Source organism: Mya arenaria, chromosome 9 (genome assembly GCF_026914265.1).
Source record: "Mya arenaria isolate MELC-2E11 chromosome 9, ASM2691426v1".
In the NCBI taxonomy this organism is placed as follows: domain Eukaryota; kingdom Metazoa; phylum Mollusca; class Bivalvia; order Myida; family Myidae; genus Mya; species Mya arenaria.
Genome location: NC_069130.1, coordinates 62,297,300 through 62,322,423, shown reverse-complemented (window position 1 = coordinate 62,322,423; position 25,124 = coordinate 62,297,300). Strand labels below are relative to the sequence as shown.

At 33.9% G+C, this 25,124-nt stretch overlaps 1 protein-coding gene across 2 annotated transcripts; it reads right to left on the bottom strand.

Moving 5' to 3' along the window:
- Positions 1–1,398: 1,398 nt before the first annotated feature.
- On the bottom strand, positions 1,399–15,277 carry LOC128202674 (uncharacterized). Of its 2 annotated transcripts, none has more exons than XM_052903717.1 (16): positions 15,161–15,277; positions 13,627–13,761; positions 12,114–12,203; positions 11,678–11,780; positions 11,386–11,488; positions 11,109–11,149; positions 10,298–10,353; positions 9,507–9,596; positions 7,745–7,834; positions 7,215–7,580; positions 6,798–7,097; positions 6,223–6,336; positions 5,956–6,030; positions 5,374–5,646; positions 4,982–5,050; positions 1,399–4,186 (listed from the first exon to the last, which is right to left on the bottom strand). In XM_052903717.1, exons 2-16 carry the CDS (start codon positions 13,703–13,705, stop codon positions 4,119–4,121), a joined length of 1,917 nt encoding a protein of 638 aa, XP_052759677.1. In that variant the 5' UTR covers positions 13,706–13,761; positions 15,161–15,277; the 3' UTR covers positions 1,399–4,118. The 2 variants fall into 2 exon arrangements, with proteins under 2 accessions (XP_052759677.1, XP_052759678.1); XM_052903718.1 differs by having other exon boundaries at positions 15,166–15,277.
- Positions 15,278–25,124: the final 9,847 nt, after the last annotated feature.

Genomic DNA, 25,124 nt, shown 5'->3' with positions numbered 1-25,124 from the left:
CAGGCTTAGAACACACAAACAAACAATCACAAACCAAAAACACGGAGCACAAAACTCCACAACTAGAACAGTACATATATACAATATAAAAACTAGGTATGCTTATCAAGGATTGTTAGATACCGCCTTGGAACGGTCAGTAAAAGTAAATGTACTAAGGATTAAAATGACCCTTATCTTGGTGATGTTTGAAACTTGGTCATGTGGAAACTGTCACCTTTGTGTTTAGATTTGAATATTTTCACATCCTGTTCCAATTGCCTTAGCTTATTATAGTTGAACATGTTTGATTTGTAGCTCATATCAAACAACTCGACAGTGTTTCTGTTTCATGTATGCTCCTGCATTAATAAACTGTCACGATTTGTCAGATACAGTCCTTTTCTCAAATCCATGTATGGAATTCACATTTCAGTGTCAGTTTGCCTTGAAACTAATTTTAAAATTATCCTATGTGGAAGAGAATTATATAAAATGAAACGGACTCAAAGCAGAAGTTGCCGTTTTCTCTGTACAGCTGGTAAGACATATGAGGTGGTAAAAAACAAAAACAAGCATTGCTTAAATTCCCCCAAGACAAACATTATTTTGTTCACAGTCCGACAAAATGACTCCGTGGTTTCATTCATTTTTTTCCAAGCAGGGAACAGTCGTCAAAACTATTCTATCCCAAACTGTAATTCAATCTTAAAACGATTTAAGTTTGTCTTCTTTCAAAATCTAATTGCCACCGGTATATAAGATGTCCTTTTGCAAATCTCGTTCCTGAAATTCATGCCGTTGTCAGGTGCTAACCTTTATACCTGCAATCATTTGCTAATTTGTCAATTACAAACGTTTTTCCGGTGCCTGCTTGGCCAGTAAGCACAGTATTGTACCAATCGAGTGCTTTATTAAGGATGTATTCCTGCCCAGGCGATAAGCAGTGTGGAAAAATAGGAAAGAAATTGTTTACAGCTTGTACAACTAACTTCTCGTCCAAATCATTAACAAAACGGGTCCCTGTAAATGCACATTTTTGCTTGTACACGACGCGAGAAGATAACCATAGCAAGAGCGTGGGTCCATCGTGTGACGCAATCAAACTGTCGTTATTGGTTACGGAAGTAAGGTCATAGTCATAGTTGACTCCCTTGGTAAATTCATTATTGTGCATAGTGACGGATTAAATGACACAATGTTTAGACTTTTTTCGCCATTGTGAATATAAAGCATGACTTGGTTAATGGATATCGGTATGTTGTTTGTATTTGTGAAACATCATCACAACGGTCCAGAAACGGCATGTTTCCCCACTTCATTGGTTAATAGCTACTAGTATTAGTTACGAATTTTTAAATTTCTTTATTATTGCTTGATTTGTGGTTGAAATGATAAACATTCATGTCAAGCATTGTTTCTTCACATTTATTGACAAAACGGACGATATTCTTTTTCCGAAATCCAAGCCACTATGTGTGAACTTAGTTCTGTAGAATTGTTATTTTACAATAACTAAATAACAAATTGATAGAAAGCTACATAACACAAACGCAGAGAATAAGGCCTTATCATGAATAAAGGTTACCGCATAATAAATGGAATGTTTAATGCTATTTCAAAAACTCATAATAAAACATTAGTGTATCAAAGCAAAAACGTAAATAAGTGATAGCTGTACAGAAAAAAATAATATTTGAAAATTAACAATCAGTCAGGCTTTTTCAAGACAAAAAAAGTTGCATTTGTTGATTCTCTACGGGATTATATTACACATATTGCCGATGGTATTGGAAAAAAACTAGTGAATGCATAGATGCCAGTTTAAGAAGAAAGGGAACGTACATAACAACACTGACGACATAAAAATGACTCCGACAATATATATCACAGATACAAAGTTAAGACAAAACTTTCAGTACTCATCTTGCGGATCTAGTTATACAAGATAAATAAAGAGAGAAAATAAACTGAAAGTGCACGTCTATGGAATTACATTCTTACTCAATATTTATTGCATTCCTCCATATATCAACTGCATTCGTCAAAAAATGTTGTCCGTGCAAGAGTCTCCCCAAAATAACTCCAAGAATGTATTTGTTTAAGATTCATCTAAAGCCCAGGTTTTGGTTAGCGTTTTCAAGATATGTTAAAACAGTTTTGAAAATAAAACAATAGGCAATGAGTTTGAATGTATCTTAGTGAAAATGCATTTTCTGTTTTTCGTATGCAAACATATAGGGTCCATTCGAGTGAGAGCATCATAATGTGTCTATTGAAATATTGGTATCTAAAAATCTTGTTTTATATCAAGGTTGAGCATTTAAATAATTAAAATGATAGTGTACGTGCAGAATACAAGATACAAGAATCTTAATCTAAAGTGGAGTGTATGATAACAAGAATCATTAGCTCAATGAGCTATTTTCCGACTTAAATAACACACATACATAACATCAAAACATAGTAATGAGCTTGTGACCTGGAAATAAAAGCCTATAGTTTTAATTAGGCACACATATTGGAAAAAGTATTTACAAAAGCCGTTCCTTATTATATTCATGCAAAAAATTACAAAAAGTAAGCTGGATTAGCGCACTAAAAACAGTGATAAAATCAACTTATTTTCCTGGCTGTACGGGCAATCCACACGCGCATGGTTCCGCTTGTTGACATTCTACTGTTAAATGGTTAGTTTTTTCAAGAGTATAACTTAAAGAATATTCGTATGCATTTTAACAGCTACATTGTAGGTAGCATTATTAACATGGGGTTTAAAGCATCGTTCAATGATGTGTCGTTGGTTACAATGTTATAATTAATCTAGTGTCTTAAAACTTACAAGGTTTCGCACATATTCTGGTGTGATACCCTAGTGGCATTTGTAGGTTTCAAGCGATGTATCTTACCCTGCTCAGATGTTATGCTGGCAATCGAACTCAAAAAAGAAGATTTTCATAAGTTAAGGAGTAATCATTAACACAATTTTAAAGCTCTGTATTGAATCTTATCATTTTTTCTGTGTTGGTCTTGCTACAACAATACCATACAACAGGACTGTAATTTTGGATCTGGTACACTATTTAAAGGCAATAGGCTTAGTATTGATAGTCCAACACTTGCCTAGTCTTTGTAGGATACTCAGTTGCTTAGCTGCTTTTTGCACATTTTAGAAATCTGGGTATCATAATTTAATAAACCTTTACACCCCAAAGTCTCAAAGTTTAACATGCTTTTGTCAAAAAATAGTGGAATGGAGAATGGGTCATATTGAGGAATTTCTACGAGTTAAATAACGTATGTGGACAATGTGATTGGTGTGATTAAACATTTAATTAATATATATGATTTATTTTAAATGGTTGCAAGTCAAAAAAGTAAATTGATACAAGCATGTCAGGATAATCGAGGTTTTTGCTTTCCGTAACTCGACAGTCTTTTTTCAAGTTTAGTTATGTGAATTTTAGTAAGACTGAAAGGCATATTTTCTGTATAGTAGATTGTCTTAATTATAGCATCTTAACATGTTGATATAACATAGACTGTCGACATAATGCAGAACAAAACAACTTTAAAAACAATATATTGTCACCCACATGTCTACTTGAGTCTACCATAGTTTTTTAATGAATGAGGATTTCCTTACGCTGTCACACAATGGAACATTGTTATGAACCCATACTATCGTTTCAAGTACGTACATATTGGCGAAAAATACAAAAGTATTGTGTAGATGAAATGTGAAAAAATACGTACAATGTCTCAAAAACATGCATCATAGCTTGGAATAATCGGAAAGCGGATCTTCAACATAATGTTAGCTAAATAAACAAGATAGCCATTGGTATGATGTTCTTTAGTGTCTTTCACACATGAAAAAGGATATAAAAACAGAATGGCAATTAAAAAAAATATCATGGTTGTATATAAATATCCCAAATGGCCTAAGACTATGTAATATATACAAGAATCAAATAAAAAAATAAAATAAACATCAACCCCCCCCCCCCCATTAAATTTACGCAGAACACTAAGATTCTTCATAGAATATATAGAAACAACAATGAAAATAAACATAACAATACAAGCACAATAATAACCAATGTAACAGTCCCAGTAGCCAAAGACCCACTTCAATGTTAATTAGTTGTATCTGTGTCTGTCGTATCACTGTTTTGGCCAGGTATTTCCACATTCACATACAGATCTGCAGAGAAAAATCATAATTTAACACTTATAAAAGGGATTCTGTCGTTCATGTACAATGGTAAATTTAACCTGGGGAATAAGAAATCGTTAGGAATAATGCGAGTTACAAAAGACCAAGTAGTTGGCTTTGAACTGCTTATATAAGCCATAAGCAGCGCATGTACAGCGGAGAATAACTGTCACCAGGTAAACCTTACATATCCTTAACAAAATGAATAAAAGTGTGTATTATATGAGACTCTTGACAGTTCCTAGATATGAAAATTAGAGATACTATTACATATGGTTTTGATTGATTCCTTACGCCTTCGACATGTTGTTGTTATACATTATACAACCAAATACATGCAGAAACGCACATTAAATATTACTAATATTTTTACAACTATTTTAGAGAAACCCTCACACAACAATACTCAAATTCAATGAATCGAGCATATAACACATGGAAACTGCAATAAACGTACACATATTGCAGTATATAATTTGTTTAAACCATGATCTGTCTCAATTCGTTATTGGTCTTATCTTAAAATTAGTATCATATAGTATCAACCTTACTTCTAACAGTTTTAAGACAAGTATGTTTAACTTAAAAGTCTTTGTTAAGAAAGATCAAATGAGTTTAACTTGTATTTTTCATTTTTGTTTAACGTAAAGCGAAACTGAACTATTCAATGGATTAAATACATGTATTCGTAAGTAATAATAAATAAATTATAATTACAATATGTGAAGATAAAACAATAGTGATAATATAGATCGATACTATAAGATTGTTGCTATGTCCTACCTTGGTAATTTTGATATAATGGTTCCTCCTGTACTTCGTGAGCCACTGGTAAAGTATGCTTTGCAGAACCTATGTGCATCGATATTATATATATAAGAGAGGTAGAGTAACACTGCGTTTACGGGTATATGTACATACGATCACTTTGTCGGAGGGGTTGGTGTACGGTTTAAAGAGAAGATTCGAGAACGAATAGAATGGACGTAGACACTGACAGGAATAAGTTCAATTTGCAAATCTGATTAATGAGAACGAACAATGTTTCACAATAATAAAGTTCAAAGCATCTATTGATATTCTAACATCTAGAACACCCGAGAAAATTTCAGTATAATGCGACTAACCCTTTTTGTGAAGACTTACTACACGGTTCAGATTTACAAAATTATCACCTTGCAACTCTGACGATGAATAGCTTCTTGGAAGTCCTTTCCTAATCGTATTTTCAGGTTTTGAAGAATGTTCAATAATGTTGACCCGCATCTTTATTGGTTGAGATCCCCCTTTCTTGTTTAATGCTGTCGAAGAATAAGATCTGCCAGGCACATGGACCAAGGCGTTTTCTGTTTGTGCTTCCGAAGCCGAAGACGAGTTTGAAATGATGGGTTGCCTGGCTTTGTCATCAATTTTCGCGTCAGTGTCTGTACGATCACTCTTGGAAAATTCTATAAAAATGTAAAAAACATTTATTGACGTTTGTTTAAGTACATAAACAAACATCTGTATTTATAAATGCCAATTTTGTGAGTGACAATGAATCCTTTGATTCCGAGGTAAGATAGTCGCTCTAAAGGAAAGCGATATTTAGGCCACACTTTATATGTGCACATAATATGCTTTATCATAATTGCTAAACAAGAGGAGAACATTAATTTCATTTCATCCCATAAACCAGGGTACGGCTATTATAGAATTATATTCAATCATACTAGTATTGTTTGTAATAGTGTACATTAAATAAGGGAATGACATACCTGCTTTGATTCTGCGCTGCCGATGAATAAATTGGTCAGCATTCTCAGGATGCTCCATGGATATATCATGTGCACCTTCACATTGCAAGTATAGACCGTGTTGTACATTGCAAACAAAATATTACGGATAGTACGGATTTTTCTGTTTAAGGGCATTTGCTAACTCTTAATTTTGCTGATATTTGACAGTATTTTGTTCAGAGGGCAAACAAATATACTATAATTTTGTTTTGCTGTTATTTCAGAAGTTAATGTTCTAGTACTTACCACTTATGTTTGACGTATTCTCATAGCAATTCTCATCAGTAACGTCCGGACCATCGTCTTTTACCTCGTTCGCTCTTTCCATTTTAAATGTTGAAGTTTGATCATCGGCTTGTACTACAATGTATTCAATTGATGTAGTTTCAAGTTAGTATAACACATTATTACAGATACGGCAACATACAGGCATGTACGAATTATCGCTTATTTTTAAACGTTTTATTTACTTTAGAATCACTGTGCACTTAAAGGCCGTGTTTCTGGATTTGAGCAGCCGAAATCTGTTAATAGAGCTAATTTCTGTAAATTGTATATTGAATAATTGCCATTTAAGGCCTTGTTCAAAGAAAAAGGGCGGTTTTGACGGATTGATATTCATTAATCTGAGATATAATTTATTATATTATTAAAGACACCAGACGGCAATATCGATGAAGCAAATTGAACAACCGTGAGTATTTTCTAAAGGAGCGTTTAACTAGACTTCTTAGAAGTGATACCTCTTTCTTAGAAAAAGAAGTTACAGATAAATAGGTGAAGAAAACAACAATGTTGGACATATTTTGGTTTTAACGTACCTCCGGAAACAAAAGTGCATTGCTTGTGGGTAAGGCTCTTCTCAAATGTAATTGAAGATTTATGAGGACGATGGGATGCCTTACTTTGAGCCATCATTGATTGGGAACCACTCTTGGTTTTGTATGTTACCACTGGAGGACCTCTGACAGAAACACAAAGGAAAGCGTCAGAATCAGATGAACTTGTGGACGATGACGAATTTCTATTTTCCGTTGGTTTCAGCTTCAAATGTTTGTCCATATCGTCTCTTTTGTCCATTTTTGCATTAGTTCTTAATGGCTCCTTTTTAGTCGGTTTGCCTAACAGATATGGTATGATCAGTTATTAAGTTAAACAAAGCAAGCATTAGTCTAGGGATATTGCAAGTTAAAAGAGTTCCTTTAGCAAATGTGTGGATGATAAATATCGTTGCAAACCTTTAGGTGTGTGGTGTCGCGGATAAACAGCGGATGTCTGTTTAGGAATAGCGGATGGCTGCTTATCCTGTCTTGTTACTGGCTGAACTTGTTGTAATGGATCAGCGGATCGTGGCTTGTTCTGTCTTGTTACTGGCTGATCTTTCGACAACGGAACAGCTGATGGCTGCTTATTTTGTCTTGTACCTGGCTGATCTGGTTGCAATGGATCTGAAAATTGCGGCTTGTCCCGGCTTGTTACTGGCTGATCATGTGGCAATGGATCAGCGGATCTCAGCTTGTCCCGTCCTGTTACTAGCTGATCTTTGGGCAATTGATCTGCAAATCGCGGCTTGTCCTGCTTTGTTACTGCCCCAACATGTCTGGCTAAATTTGGAAAGAATAAGTAGGCAAGTGCTGTTTTTATATTTTATTACAATAATTAATTAATTTATTTATTAATTAATGTTGATGAAGAAATCATTATCTTGTTTTAATTACACTCAAGTTCATGTAGCATATTCATCTCATAGCTAAAGGCAGGAACTTACATAATTGTCTTGCACCTGAATGGTTTTGGGATACATTTTCATACTGAGGTTCTTCACCGTGGTTGTCATTCAACGTAGTGCAGTCGCCAGCTTTAAACAAAAATAACTACACATGTAGATCCGATTCTTGGGGTAAAAGTTTTTGTTGTAGATACCCTACCTGTCAATAAAATATCAGAGGCAAGCCTATACTGATGTTGTTTGATAGAATTTTGTGTTTACGAAGTATGAACATTTAATAAGCATATTTATAGTGTTTTTTTTTCATTTTCAAGCTTATCTTAGAGGGGTTAATACTTATCATTTATAAAATAGAAACGGTGTATTTATTAAAATGTCGTAATATGTCTAAATATTTCATATCATGATTAATAAAATTGTTAGTGCTAAATATCTGAGTATTCTTTCATTTATACACGTTTTTGAAACAGTTATAATGGAAACAACAAATGTTCATACTTATTTTCTAAACAAAAGGTTCACACTCTGCTTGTGTCGGTATCCAATTTCATTGCGCAACAATAAAAAAGTAGGTACAGATATTTTCAGTTAATTTCTTTCTTAGTTTTATTTTTAAGGTCAGAAAAGGTTGCTAGATTTCTGATGGCAATAAAACGTTGCGACAACAATTAAGATAGGTCGGGAAACGTGAAAGCATACAATGTAAGTTGTTATGCCACACACACACACACGCACACACACACACACACACACACACACACACACACACATATGTATATATATACACATTGTTTACTGCCAAAACTGACCTATCTAAAGATTTTCGAATCCATCCATGTGTAATTGCAATGAATAAGACTTTGTCATGTTCCTTAGAGGGGTGTTTGTTCTTTCAATAACTGTTATTGATAGGTTTGCCTAGGGTTTGCCATTGCTGTATTGATTGGTCTTGAAGGTGTTATTAAACGGTTTCAATTAAACCGATACTAATATCTAATGCATTTTTCCAAGTGGCGTTATTGCACTAACCATTTGTGCTATTAAACGGTTTAGTCAAACTGAGACTGCTATTCTATACATTTTTCCGAGGGGGCGGTCTTGCACGTTCCATTACTGTAATTGAACGGTTCAGTGAATATGAGACTGCTATTCTAAACATTTTTCTAGGAGGCGTTCTTGCACTTATCATTACTTACTGTAAATGAACGGTTCAGTCAATCTGAGACTGCTATTCTAAACATTTTGCCGAGGGGGCGTTCTTTCACTTAACATTACTGTAATTGAACGGTTCAGTCAATATGAGACTGCTATTCTAAACATTTTTCTAGGGGGCGTTCTTGCACTAACCATTTCTGCTATTGAACGGTTTAGTCAATCTAAAACTGCTATTCTAAACATTTTGCCGAGGGGGCGGTCTTGCACTTATCATTACTGTAATTGCCCGGTTAAGTCAATCTGAGACTGCTATTCTAAACATTTTTCTAGGGGGCGTTCTTGCACTTACCATTACTGTCATGAACGGTTTAGTCAATCTTAGACAAAAATGCATTTCCAAATGGGGCGTTCTTGCACTTACCATTACTGTTATTGATCTGTTTCAATCAAACCCATACTGCTACTAGATTCATTTTCCTAGGAGTCATTCTTGTACTTGTCATTTCTGTTATTGAACGGTTAAAATCAAGGATGAAATGCTATTTAATGCACTCTTTTATCTAAATTTCATTAAATGACTACAAATTTTGTTCTTAATAAAATAAAATTTAAACAAAGACATTAAACTATAGAATATATGCAGTACCTTGCAATACGTCACTGTCATTTATTTTAAAATAAGTGTTGGGTCTTTTCGCCGCTGCCATTGCCGAAGGATGCTCCTCATCATCGCTATCTGCATACAATGAGTATAACTGTTTCGCATACCGAAGATTCATGTGTTTTGGGAGCTCACAAGTTACAATGAAAGTTGTTTACATAACTATTTTTAAATTTATACTTTAAGATTATATTTGCAAATTAAAATTGTAAGACAATTTAAAGAAGTTATTTAGTATTAATGAAAAAACACTCATTTCCCTCATGAAGAAATTCTGAATGTTTAAGGACTTTGGTCATTTGATTTTAAAGAATCTTGGTGTTTCTTTTTTGCGATTTATGACAACTATAATTACTGAGTTGTTTAGTTGTTATTGTTTTTGATGTTGGTTTTACGTAACAAAATTGAGGCTAAAATTACTCAGATCAGGTTTGGCATAGTAATTTAATGACGATGTAATGTAACTGTTCCCGACGTTCAACTAAGTCTATAAAAGTGATTAAAGTAGGCTTTTGAGTTTTAGGACACAACAGTTGTTTCATTTGCTGAAATCAACTATATTTGGAACCGAATAATGCTTATGCTCAGACAAACTCCGCTCCCCCCACAAAACAAAAACAACAACGACTTAGTAATTATTATTGTCAAGAATCGCATTCATCTAAAATCAGACAAGTCCACTAGAAAAACAAAATAACGTAAACTTCAATAGCAACAATACACAATAGCGGTTAGACGGAAACAAAGCAAACAAAATCCAGCAAATATGTTCTTACCCTCATCGTCTGATTGTTCAGCCTCATCTTCAACATCATGGCCTATTCCTGAGTCTCTGTTGTAGAGAACAAGCAAAAGGATGTACATTCACCTTATTATGTTCAAATAAGCTTCTCATAATATTAAGCCAATGACAATCCTATTTAATGTTAATTCTATGTGGTAATCATTTCAAAGGGAATGGATAGCTAATAACAAATGGGTAAAAAGGACCAACGTACACTATTCAAATTGATACATAATAATAATTTTACTGTTTAATGTTTATTGTTCTATGTTGCATTTAAAATTATGCATGAACTACATGTAATAGTAAACCTATGTGAAATATCAATTATCTACACTTAAACCCTTTGAACAAAATAGTATTGAGTCACAAAGCAAAAATACTTAATACTATTGAGTACAGTATATCATAAGGCAAGGTAGCGTTATTTTAACTAACAAGTGTTTTTAAACCTCATCACAACAACCACTTGTGCAAAATGGTCAGCCAAGTTTGTTCAGAAACATGGTTTTAGTGTCTTTATGTCCTTACACGCTGAGGTTTTGTTAATATTACTACTTGATTATGTTAGTTTAGTGACAAACCTATTACTCGATCGAAGGTCCGTGTACCAAAATGAAATCATACGTAGTTTGACAATAATTATGCTATTTTGTTATTTATGTAACGAGTCTATGCAATCTTGTAACAACATAGTATATAGACATGTCGCAATAAGCTTGCGATTTATCATTAAAGTAGAAGGCATTACAACGGTCTAGTGTTAAGCCCGCTATGTATATATTGAACAACTTCATACTCACGTTGCCTCATCGATTGCCTCTTTCAGCCTTTTCATCCATTTCTGTAATGAACAAAACACCGAATCTAAGCTACGTTTCTTGCTAATACAGTGGTCAACCCATCATCAAACATCAATAGTGTTATTAAACGGAGTTTACATGGGTGATTCAGAATAAGAAACCAACATGTTGTAATTAAACACAAATTCTCTTTAGCGCCTAGACGCTAACGTGAAAGGGCAATATTAACTTTGAGCGCGTAGTACGCCTACAAGGAAATGTGTACAGGCTAAATAACCTTTCGCGACTTGTTTGTATCACAGCTGAAAATGATGTGTTCCTTGTCCGGATCGTTGAATGTCAGGTAAAAATACTGGTCACCCTTTGTGTGCCGGTTAACACTCAAAATAAGAATAAACCATAGTTAATACAGTTATAGTTATATAGTTATGTACATTGACATAATAGTTTAAATCTAACAGAATATCAAAGTTCATAACCGGTATCATATAACGTAATATTTTATCGAGAATTTTATTATAAGCTCAACTTTAGTTCGTTAAATTGCTCATTAAAATGTGAGTGATTACCATTTAAAGTCTGCCATAGAGAATGCATCTTCATAGTTAGTACTCATTTCATCGCCATAGATATACAAGCATGCACGGGCAAGAACGACAAATTTTTGTGACCCTGTGAGATAAAGGTAAATTAGAACATTGATTACGAAGACTACTTGTGGTATGAAAACAACAACAACAATCACAACTGCAACAACAGCATTATATAACAAAATTCAAATTTTAAGTTATGTAAGCTCTGCTTAAACGTGTTATTCCACACATCATTAATCCCGACCGGTTCCAACATTCAGGTTATATGATGCCTATATTTTATTTTTTGGTCAAGATGTCAGCATGACTTTATGTGAACAATAATTATGTAATGTACATACTAGTAGCTGAAACTAAATAAATAACAGAGCAGCTGAGTTATTTTCCAAATAAACCCATCTGAAGTACGTACATTTCAAACCAAAAAGTGCCCTGAACTTATTCCGCTTCCTCAACTTTTCATGCAAGCACTTTGGGATGACGGTTACCAACGATTGAGCAGCTGGAAGTAATATAAAGCCTTTCATACTGCTGCAGGAATAAATATAAGAATAAAAGATTTAAAAATATATAATTTCTAACAAAATTTATGTTGGAAAGATTGCAAAAAAGTTTTTAAAAATATATATAAGTTCAGTTACAAGTACATGTAGTTATTGCAGATTAATGAGATAAAAATAGATTACAGAAGCACAATATTACTGTTTAAACGAATATGTCCATATAATAATACCATTCAAAATAAACTCTATGTTTTGCTTTATTTGGTTAATAGTATTTGTACTATTAAACCCTAACAACAATAACGGCAGTAGTATTAAAAAAACAAAGCAGCGAGAGAAAAAAACAACACATTTATAAACGTAACACTGATAAAATAAGTTTTGATTGATTTAATTTATAAACCTGCATGTCAATTTGAACTGTTTTTTTCCTTTGTTAGCAGGGGCGTTGTTTCAATAAAGAATCACGGTCATAGATTCAGATATCAAAACTCTGAAGGAACGCTACAGTAAGCTGCACGTTAATTATTTTCGCTTCATCATCTGTGTTGTTTTCAACTTTACTAAAACATTACGCTCAGCCATTTTTGCTTTACGAAACGATTGAAACGGGCAGAACTTTGTTATTTGATTGTATCTAAATAATTCACTATTTCTTGCCTCCAGATCCGTTTTTTCATATCTGGTAGATTAGATTCGAATTCGGGAATTGGCTCTTAACATATAGAAATATTTGCTACATTAGACAAAAAAAAAACAGTTATTAAATAATGACAGTTTGCCTTGTTTTGAAAATAATAATAAAATATTACGTCCCATGTTAGTGCAGACATCAAAAAAGGCATTTGCATAAATGAAAATTAAATTTTGACTAAGAATTAAAATAATCATCGGTCCTTTTTCATGTATTGATGATTAATATATGCATAATAGCAATTGAAACTAATGTACATGATACATGATTTTGGTACATTAACCCGGTAGTTAGAAGTGCATTACATCATCAGTTTAACTTTTAAATGTTTAACGCTTACTTCTTATTAGGTGTTTTGTTAAAAAACCCATAAGTCAAAATAATTAGAAAACCTCTTATATATATATTTTAAGATAAATACCATAGGCGTCAGTGTATTACACTAACCTATCTTTTGTAAAAGAAAATGATCATAACAAAGCTTGATAAATTTCAATGGTAATGGTTATTAGCTTGAGGAAAATAAATGCGGTTACAGTTTCGGCATAATGATTCATATTGCAATTTGTCAAAATATACGATTACGTGTTTATTTGATACATTTTATTTATACATTTGAAAATAGTTGGTCCATTGTCATGGCATTGGCTGAGGAATTATGTATCGAAAATAAATCTTTGCCTACACTTAACAGAGCATAAAAAACGTGGGTAGAAGCTATAACATACAGATGTTCTTTAAGATATTCTTGTTTGCATCCTCGCCACTGATATTTTTTAAGGAATTCTGCACTCCTTTCGCAGCCATTAGTGGGGTCAGGGCTCAGGTCGTCACAAATACTGTTTCATCAACGAAGGCAACTACTGAAACGGTCCAAAAGGTAAAGGTAGAGCGATATGTCACTATTACAATACAGTAACACATGTTGCAAAAAAGTATTATCATGTAGATAACTCCCAATCTAAGGCAATGACGAGTTACATTCTAAATAATTCCCCGGACATAACGGTATCAAAAGATGGACATTTACAAACACGTTTGTAAAAGACAAAATGTTTTTCCTGGTGGGTTGGAAATTAACCATAAAACGTCAATACATTATTTTATGCTTTCTAGAGGTTTATAAATTTTTCAGTTAATAAAAATGATATTTCTCTATTTCGAACAGTTAGATATGTTTCACTGTTTTACAATAATGGTCCATCCCCTTCCAACTCAAACATCAGCTCTCACAGGACTGGGACACAAATTTAAGTTATTTCATATATGACTTTCGCACAAAATTTAGCTTGATATTCTAAAAAGCTACAATCAACTGTAATTTCTATATTCAAAGTATAAAGAGATAACAAGGTTGTTTTTGATGTAAGATCGCAAAAAGTTTCACTGATGTAAGCACCACAGGCATTGGATTTTTTTTTTATCTTTATATTCAAAATTTAGTATTTTACAAAATGGTATATTTCAAAATATCGTACAATATACCTTAAAAGCTCGGAAAAGTTAAATTAGAAGCGGTTTATGTCATTTGTATATGCATAACCTATATTTATTATTGACATATTAACAGTGCAATATTTATATGAAAAACTACAGAAACAAGCCAAACGTTTAAACCGAAACCCCGTTTAATGGCACAGGGTGAACGCCAAGGCCATATATCACAAAAACAAGAAATCACATACAAGGAACATAGAACTTGTCTTTTTCCTTCATCACGCCACTAACCGTGAGTGTCGCTTAAAATGAGATTTTAATAACCCATAACTTAAAAACCGCCCATATGTATTATCGTCCTCGATCTATCTACTGTTCTAGATATAAAGTTAGTCTTAACATTCAAGTATTTTATTAAACTCACAACCTACACTCAGGGTAAAAAAACATTACAAAACATATATCTATGAAACATATATAGCCACTAACTTTAATGGTAGAGTGATTGAAACAATAAACTTCAATACAGTAAGTTAAAATATAAATTACTTTTTAAATTACAAATGTCTATTAAACAATCACAAAAATAGTTTTAATACATTGAACTATACTATTCAACATACTATTTTGACGGTAAATCTTAAATGGTGAAAGTAATTAAATTTAGGAGTTCGACAAAGTCGCATTCTTATCAAAGCACTACTCGAGCATAATTCATTTGCTTATTAAATGTACTTATTTTAGCACATTCTAATATCTTTAATGATATATAATAATTAAAATCATAATTTTCATATACTCTTATATTCTTACTATAAAACCTACCTTACTATCTAGTTTAAAATCCTCAAATAAAGCCGATTGAGCTGTCTATCAAATCACCTCAATGACCTCATCAATTTCCAAACTTAAACTTCCAGCTTCCCGGTTCATACACCTAAATATTGTGCAATCTACATAATGAATCTATAAATATCTTAAATTTTTGAAGATGTGCTTGTTTACGACGCTTCGCATTCTGATTTAAGTAATATTTATATATTCCTCCTTCTCCTCCTCCTCCTCCTTCTCCTCCTCCTCCTCCTCCTCCTCCTCCTCCTCATCATCATCATCATCATCATCATCATCATCATCATCATCATCATCATCATCATCGCTTAATGCGTTTTGTTTTTCATTAACCAAGAAAAAATCATAAGTAGGTTACAATGCTTATAGTCACGAATTGAATTTCACAATCATATTTCTAAAACAATAATATTCACATTCGTACTTGATTTACTGAACGATAAAAAATGATAAAATTTGAGTTCATGTTGCATAAACCGGTCGACCTTTCGTGACCTTATTAGGCGGAGTTTGGCAAAAAGCAATGCTCTGATTGGGCGCTGGTGAATCACCGTGCGTAGAGATTTTACCATCTACGTTATTGCTAAATATAGCACGGTACATGTACATTAAACAACTGATAAAATGTTTTAAAGTATGATGCGTCAACTAATGTCAAAATGCATTTTCTCATCATTATAATGTAATGGTATCTTTTATATTATAAAAGAAAATTTTAAAATTGCATAACTTAATTTAAAACAACATTTAAATAATGAAATGATTGGAGACTTCTAAGTGTCATGTAATCGTTGAGTAAAAACAATGGTCTAAAGTTGTCAATTCGAGAATACTAGGACATAATAAAACTTCAATTTGATGGAATACGTTAGAAGACAACAAAGCAAAACTAAAGTTATGACGCTATTTTAAACCTTGAACTGAACATAATCCATACAATCATCGTGACCACAGTTTTTATGCCCACTCACGTTGGTCATGCACATGAAAAACAAGAGTCAAAATATATCGCTAAATTTATTAATTAAAACAAGAATATTACAACCTAAATCATTATTACAACCATATATTTTACAGTTAACACCAAATGATTAAAAAGAATCTTGGATTATTTTTTTCTGCCAATTATTTCTTGGCTGATTATTTTGCGGAGGATGAAAAGAACGCATAATTTAAAACCCAAGGGCGACAAGTGCTCTTACCATTTACATTTGCTCTCGCGTTTTATCCCCTTTATTGTTATCAAAGATTTGTTCTCGAACTCTTTTAGATCGAAAATTAAATAAATATAAAGGGAAAATGTAATTATAAGGACGCGCGCTTCATGGATTTGCAAATCCGCGGCCGAGCGTTCATACTGCATTGACGCACGAAGAATAAAAATCAGTCCATTAATAACTATTCGGTAATTTGTCAAACAACAAGGAAATGAAATGAACCACATGCAAACTTTTGAATAAATAATATTACAATACAAACGTATGAAATATATTATTTTATCATTCCTATTAATATTATCCCTTTGCAGTAGTTGTGGAGAGGACATATGCTAGGCGATTAACGATGATTTCGCTATGTTTAAAGTTACTTGTTATGGCAGTGGCAATATTTCCCTGTAATTCTTGATTTCTACGAACAGTTGACTTTCTGCAGAAACACCACCGTAACAACTAATGCAATAGTCAACGCCATCAGCCTTAGGTCACAAACAATTAGGAGGCCAACATTGCTGAAGTTTAGAAATAAAAATGTTCTATAATAAATTTAATTCATTAAAGAACAAGAACCATACCAATAAGACATTTTTCCCTTTGACCACGTGTTAGTGTTTGATGCAACTCATATAGATTTCGTTAAAACTACCAATTATCGGCACATCTTGGAAAATGTGTGAGGTGCAGTACTCACAAATTAGTATAAAACACCAGTTAACCCATGTTTTGCCTACTGTGGCGGTGATTTTAATTTAGCCACATCAGATTTTATGTCTACTATTTCTTTCATTGTTTATTTATTTTTTACTATTTTAATTCCAAACCAACATTTTGTCACATATCCAATTTATAATTGCTGGTCTGATGTAACACAGGTACGATGTTTTTAACTCTTTTGAAGTTTTTTTTAAACACCACACAAAGGTCTGTTATAGTATGATTTAACCGCAAACCAACATGAAGTGCACGAGTTTTTTTGATGGCACGAACGCAGGTGTTATCGGTGCGACACTCAGAAATTGGGACTTCAGTTTTTTATTCTGATCACGTTTTGGTCTTATTTTACTTGACACACAAATATTTTCATTGTAGGCGTTAGAAGTCTTATAAATAGGCCGTTGTTTCTGGGGTCCAACAGCCTTTCGGCCTTTTCGACCTTTTAATTTCTGCAATAGTTCACCCACGACTTAATATGTCTGCTTGATTTATCTTGGTGTTTACGTATTGACATCTGATATAAGATTACGTTCTTATTTGTATTACTCTGTTTTCGATGAACAACGTTGTATGTAATTGTATCCACTTCAACACACATTGGGAATCTGACATCACTTCTGTTGCTTTCAATTTTATCTTCAATTGCGTTTCCAAACATTGTGCACTTTTCACACCAATGAATACTGCAACCAAATTTTGGTATTGTCATTTCTTTTACTGATTAAAGTATTCTTTTAGCAAAGATCGAATCACACGTTTTGCTGCATTTGCTTTCTTGTAAGAACTATATCGATGAAGCGTATGCCAGGTTGGAAGCGTCACAGAAACACAAGAGGGTAAAAATTACATATTCAGATTGCTCCGAAAAAGCTACACAACGTTTCACTCTACAATTTGCTATGTCTTGCAAATCATCTTTTATTCTACACCATTCTTTTTTATTTTGACTTTCATGACGATCATCCTACCCTATGTTCTTTTTCCGTAGGCTTTGAAGCACTCACTTTCCTGTTAAGGTTCCAGGAGATAATAATCACATGGGATCGAATACCAACGCAATCTGTTTAAGCACTTCGTAATTGCCTTGTCGATCCCATGACGTGTATTCACTTTATTCAATGCTAAACAGTGTATGTATACCATGTGAGAAAATCACATCATACATGCTACGTCGGAAGTAAACATTTTGCTTAAAATAAAGATTTAAAACAAAGATAACTTTTCTGTTTCTTCGCAATTTTATATGAAACAGAGGGCAGTTTATGCCGGTTAAGGAGCCCCGCCTTCTTCTGAAATTCCTCATTGCTGTTTGATCTTTCGACTGGTTTATCGGATTTGTTTTGCCGATCGTTTCGACAGTCATGAAGTTCTTAAGGTAAAGTTTGATAGAAAGAGACTTACCACCATCCGAGAACAAATTCGATTTTAAAACCATTTTTCCATAAGTGAGAATGAGCTTAAATAAATCTTCAAATCAATAGTCAACTTCGTTTGTTCTTCCTGAGTGATACCACCAAAGTATTGACGACAGCAAAGGTCTGGTTGAACTTCTATTCCGGCAGTTTGAAGATTGTCCATATATAAATAATTCCTAATTAATATGTCGATAGGACCTGATTCAGTTTCCCTTGGTACAGTATCTGTTTATCTCAGATTGCGGGTCAGGTATTTGAAATCATCCTTTTTATAAATGCTAGCATGTTTTCTTTTCGAAAAAGGTGTCTACAGTAAGCAAACTTTACCGGAAATTTAATCAACATGCAATATAAACAGCATCGACATTTTCCTTACCAGACTTACCAGAGTTATGGACTTTGACTAAGCAACGACATATCATTTACATCTTATGGTATACGTTTCGCTAAACGTGTATTACTAACGAGCACGTACGTAAGGGAGGACAAATCATCCAAGAAGCGCTAGTTCGGCTATTTAATGCAATATTTTACCATGAAAATGAAAAAAATACAGAAGGTGAGAAACGCATTTTATTCCATGGCTGCGCAGGGAGTTATGCCCCAAGAAATCAACCAACTGATCTCTATACATCTAAAATTTTCAAACCAATACCTTAATATGGCTGTGAACTATGGTGTAACATGGCAACCATATGCTTACTTAGTCAATAGGTTTCAACACTTTATTGTAAAAAAGATACTGGGATTTACGAAATTGACTAGATCTGATATGTGTGAAGCGATAGTGGGCTTACATAAACTAAGTTGTGATATTGAAATTAGAAAGCTTTTGTTTTTGCACAAGCTCCTAAGCTTAAACGTCCACTGCATTAGAAGGAATCTGTTTATTCGTAGGTATCTATTATATTTATCACACGTTGAATCTCACATGTATGGTTTTGTACCTGAAATATGTTGTATTATATGTAAATATGGTTTGCAGACAACTGTTAACGATGTGATTGTTAATCCATCGTAGCTGCCAAAAAATCAATTTGGATGAGCCACGTTAAGACCTTAGTTTAACAGTTTGAAGAGAGCGAGTGGAACTCACGTGTGCTTTGTGATGACAGTTTTAAATATTTAAGGGTTCTTTACCCAAACGTCCGTCCATGTATAGTATACAAAGTGTGTTCTCACAGCGGATACAGATATATAATGAACACTATTGCAAGACATTGGTGCCGCAGTGTCAAAATCCAGCAAAATATTTGCGATCAATGCTCTACAGTGCTAGTACATAGTGTAAATGTATGCGTTGTGACATCGACATTTCGCACGTCATTTTTATGTGACATTTATGTTTTTGGGTCGCACTTCCTTGCAGACTTGTTGCATCTAGATGGAATTTTCTTTTTACTAAGACTTCTCGATACTCCTATCTTACCACTGTTAAATGAAGAGCGTGCTTCTATCAATGCAATCGTAAGCTGTTTTGTAATCAATAAAACAACAGCACAACGCCTTTTATCTTTCAAACTGCTTCTGAATCAATGCGTGTAAAATGACACAAAGATCAACAGTACTGTACTTATCTTTAAACCTAAACTGAGCATCTGTTAAGATATTGCTTTCCTCTGCAAACGCATTAAGTCTTCATTCAATATAACGGTAAATAGTATTGAAAAACAGTTGGTACGAGTTATCCCCCTGTATAATTTTCTTCTTATTGCCCTTTTTATGGATAAGTTTAAGAAAACCAAGTGCCCAAAAATTTGGAAATGACTTAATGTCCTATAAATTATTAAAAAGCGAATTCAATGGCCCAATGATAAGTCAAATTGACTTCTTAAAAAAACTCTTATAACAAATTATCAGAGGCTTCCCTTTTAAAACTAATTTCCCAATTGCTTTCTTTTTTATTTCACCATAAAAGAAAGGATCATCGAATTAATCAAACGTAACATTTTGTTCTAATTCTGCATAAAACTGATCAACAAAATCATCGTTGTCATCATAATTACGATAATCAACATCTTACTTGAGGTTACTAAAAAAGGTACGAAATTCCTCGATAGTGATATAATCGGCATCATTGGCCAATTTTGATGGTTAAAATATTTTTCAAAAAATTCTAGCGGACTTTCGTCTAAGATCATTCATTTTACGACGACGTTCATAGTTAAATGTTTATAAAGACCACCGGCACTGATACTTGTCCATAACTCGCTTAATCATATTATGTCATATTTGCTAAGTGTAAGCCTGCTTCAATACAAGATATACACTTCTGCACACTCTCACTAGCGTCCTGGCATGGTCCGTGGTAAAGCTGGCTACAAATAAACAGTTTAACGGCCTTAATGTAGGCCTTTTCCGTCCATCTGGGACTGAAACATGATGGGTATCAGCTTCCGCTGTTGCTCGATGACCTCTCTCGAGTGATCACAATTTGAGCGTGTTACATATCTTCATTAGGCAGTAGGGGAATAATTTAATCTCAGATAACATTTTCTTTATTTGTGTTTTTGCTGGAAACACTAATCTCTTAGTATCATTCGATTATTTAGGTGTGTATTTTTCACATATCCAAATGGAAAGAAGTCCATTAACAATCAAAACGAGTAAACTTCCGTCGATATCGACCCTTTTTTAAGACAATATCAAAGGTCCATCACAATGAGCATTGACCACCATTAGTGTAATGCAAAATAACTATAAAGTAACTGGTTAATGGACAAAGGGACATTCAAGTGTAGTAATACCATAATATAAATCAGCGTTTGGCTACAAAAATAACATAGCTCTTCTTAATTGCCAAGTGAAAAAACAAAGATAATCCACAATACGCTCCGATAGATCTCATTTGGCTTAATGTTTAATGTTGCTATTAGTAGCAAATGGTTTGATGAGTATAGATGATAAGGGAATCGAGGTCCAATTGTCTCAGGAAATGAATTAAAACAAGGAGAACTTGACTTGACTAAGAACTATATATATGAAAAGCTATAGAAACAAGCTCAGTAGCTAAGAGTTTAAACATAAACCCCGTTTAATGACACAGGGTAAACGCCAAAGACATCAGACAGAAAAAAGACAAACAAGAAACACGTAATAACAGCACAAAACTCCACAAACAACACATTGCATATACTATACAAAAACTAGGTGTGTTTATCAAGGATTGTTAGTCTAATTTCTTTTTGAATAAAAAATGACAGGTCGTTAGTAAACATATGTAGATATCGGAAACCCCTTACGCCAATGTAGCTCAAAAGAATAACATTCGCAGAAATTCTGATTTAAAAATCGTGGAAACACATACATGGGAGGACAATAGAGTACTTAGAATGCAATGAATTTAAACACAATAAAAAAACAACACTGTCAATATGAATATGTTGATGTACTCAAATTCAAACATAGTAGTATCTTTGAATACACCGCATATCTTATTAATAACAATATAATGTTTGAATTGACACAGTTAAGTAGCAGAACCCCATCAAAATATCGCTTCAAAAGAAAGAGACATGGAAAAGGACGTCATTCCTGATATCAAATAACAGTTTGATGTCAATGAGCGCACATCAATGGTCGACAAATAGTAATAGTAATAGTATTTTTTTTCTGACAGCGCTTAACGTATTCATGTGTCAATAAAAAGTGAGATTTGCACAACACATAAACTAAAAATGCAAATTGCACATACATAACACATTGATGAGACAGACGCTGTCTGTTTCATATGATACGACTTCGTAAGAAGCCAATTTAAAATTGAAGCGTGTTTAATATCAGCCACCGTAAACTCTCTGTATCTCCCGTGTAACCCCACAACATGATGAATGGAAAGTACCGCCTCCTTTACAGTGTATTATATGCAATGGGCACCTATACAATGGAACATGTTTTACTCTATGATATTGAAATTGCAGAAAAATATAGTTATAGAGTAGGTGTTTGCCTTGAATAAAGTTTAGGCGTAAATAAGCCGTCTCCACGGGACTTATTGGTGCGGGGACCAGTTCTATAGGACTGGTTTATGTTACCCTGCCGATGGTTGAACCAGCCTCCTTGGCGACCTTAAGCACCGTCAGTCTCCTGAAAGTTACCCCCGGACACTGTGGCGTTCAGTGTACTGCTGTAGACTGTCCGATGCAAGTGTTTGCGACGTGAGTATCTCTCGGATTACATCCCATAAATGTGGTCTTGTAGTGGCCTTAAAGCATTATTGACTCTCGCCTCGACGAGAGCAGCTATTTCTGATGACATTTAGACTTTGAAGCGCTGCGCAATAAGGATAATGCTCATGTAAGATAATACAAAGGGTTGGTTGTGACTCTGAAGTGCAGTCTGAGCTTTTGGGTCTGCGGGGGTTGAGACATACATGGGCCCCTGTGACAGATGGAAAATGTTATAAGGGGACTGAACTTTCGTCCTCGAACGTTGTGCCGGCATAAGGGTTGTGCATCACAGGTGTGTTAGTTGTTAGGTAGGAGCCAGACATGCATTCGGTCCATTCGATCTGTAACCAATCACTGTTCCTATTACATACACTTTCAGTGTCTGACTCTTCTTCTGAAATAACCTGGATGAACTGTATTTGTTGAAGACATGTGTCTTGAATTCTTTTTCTAATTTGTTTTCAGACTGGGAAATAACTTTCTCTAATAACTGTTAACTCATATGTTTTCTTTTTCTTTTTTTGAAACTAATAATTGTGAGCCTTTTGCAACGAACTTTGTCTTTACCTGTTTATATGATCTGCCTGGATTATACCTTGTCGGGAATTGAGTTGAAACTCTTTGTGAATATTTATTCTATCACAAGTAAAAATAAGATGTTTTCACCGGAAGCGTATGTCTGAAGAATATTTATGAAGGGCTCTTCCTCCGATTCTGCCTTGTCTGAGAATCCTAGACAGTTTTTGCAGCCATTTTGGTTTAAGTTGTCCTCGTGCCTTTCTAGGGTGTCGAGCCGTTTTTCCTGGTCGGAAACTCTATTTCTGAGAGCCTTGTTTTTATTCTAAAGCTCAGTAGCAATCGATTTTCCCTTATCATAACATCATTAACAATACTGTATTCGATATCCGATAGCCGATTGGAAAATGTAAAATGTACACTCTCAGCAGTGCCATTAAACCGGGTTTATGTTTAAACTTTTTGCTACTGAGCTTGTTTCTGTTAATGGAGTACTGTTCAGGTTGTTCCTTTGTACTGTCTATGCTTCCTAAACAAGCAGTTCTTGACGTGTCATGATTCAAAGATGATTGGGCATCGCGTTTTTATTACTACAGACTGGCATAGAATTCACCGTGAATTAAGAAACGTAAAACAAATGTTGCGCTATTTTTGTGCTGCAGTTTAACCGCAAATTGTTTATGCGAGAGTTGTAGGTGCATGTGCACTTTCAAAACATGATCACTCAGTACGTTATATTGCAAATAAAGTTTAACAATGAGTTATTATCGATGATCAATGTAGCATTACACATGGAGTAAGCTTTAAAACTTGCGAACAAAAAGAACCTTCGCATTTGCATAACGTGAGGAATTTATGACATTTTCGTATTATTGAAATACCAATCATACATTTGGAATGATGTTTTCAAAACAATTGCCGGCTAATGCTTCGTACCGGATACTGCTCCTCAACCAGTACATGCAGGTTTTTCGAGGTTATCAATAATAACCTCTTTTTTCTTTTGAAAGTATTCCGATTCTTTTTGATAAGTTTACTTTGATAGATATCGAAACGCAAAGTTATTGGTCAAAGCTAACAGTTTCGACTTGTAAAAAACGGATTGTAGATGTATATCATCAACTGTCTTGTGATTTACATAATTCAACCCACTACCAGGGACACCGCTGGTTATTATGTACGCGTAATGTAAGCTATTTCAGTATTTGTTAAGCAATCGATGGAACAAGCCAGGTCTGGATTACATTTCTGGTGCGTAAACCAATCAACCACGGATTTGTTCTGAATAGGAATGAATCGCTTTCCTGCTTAACATTTTGAATTCCAAATAAGAAATATGTGATATTCGCGACTTATGCCTTCATTTTATGTTATTGTTAGTGTTCAATTATATTTTCTTTGTGTTTTTCTTCTGAGTTTGAACAATAATACCTTCATAATGCGACTTAATAAAGCCATCGGTTTAAACCTTATTAAGACAAACTTTCCCAGATGGTTGTCTTTGAATCACTTTATTATACCTCTTAAGAGCTTGCACTATTCAAATAGGTTGTTTTGCGATATTCTTGATTGTTTAACTTGATGCGTACTCTGATGAATCTTACCTATTTTCATTAGTAATTATTTATAAATGAAGAGACAAGTGTGAGGTTATAGCCATGCTTACTAGTTTAAGCCCTCGGTAGACTCGAGTTCCATTGAACTCTTGTTTGTTGGGTTGTATTCAATATTAGTCTTTATTAGATCGAATATTGGTATAGGTAATCAGATTGCGTGGTATTAATGACCACAATATACCAAAATATCATTGAAGTATGACCGTATGACTGACTAACATTTTATCGATTTTCAATCAGGAGAAAGTTTTCACGAGACAAACTGTGATAAATGGACGGTTTGGTTCAGATTG

Bases quoted from the DNA above. Each gene is read 5' to 3' on its own strand.
- LOC128202674 (XM_052903717.1), bottom strand. From the start codon at position 13,705: ATGGCTGCGAAAGGAGTGCAGAATTCCTTAAAAAATATCAGTGGCGAG. The intron at 11,781-12,113 runs GTACGTACTTCA...TTTATCTCACAG, and splicing joins GGCACTTTTTGGTTTGAAAT to GGTCACAAAAATTTGTCGTT. The intron at 7,098-7,214 runs GTTTGCAACGAT...CATATCTGTTAG, and splicing joins GCGACACCACACACCTAAAG to GCAAACCGACTAAAAAGGAG.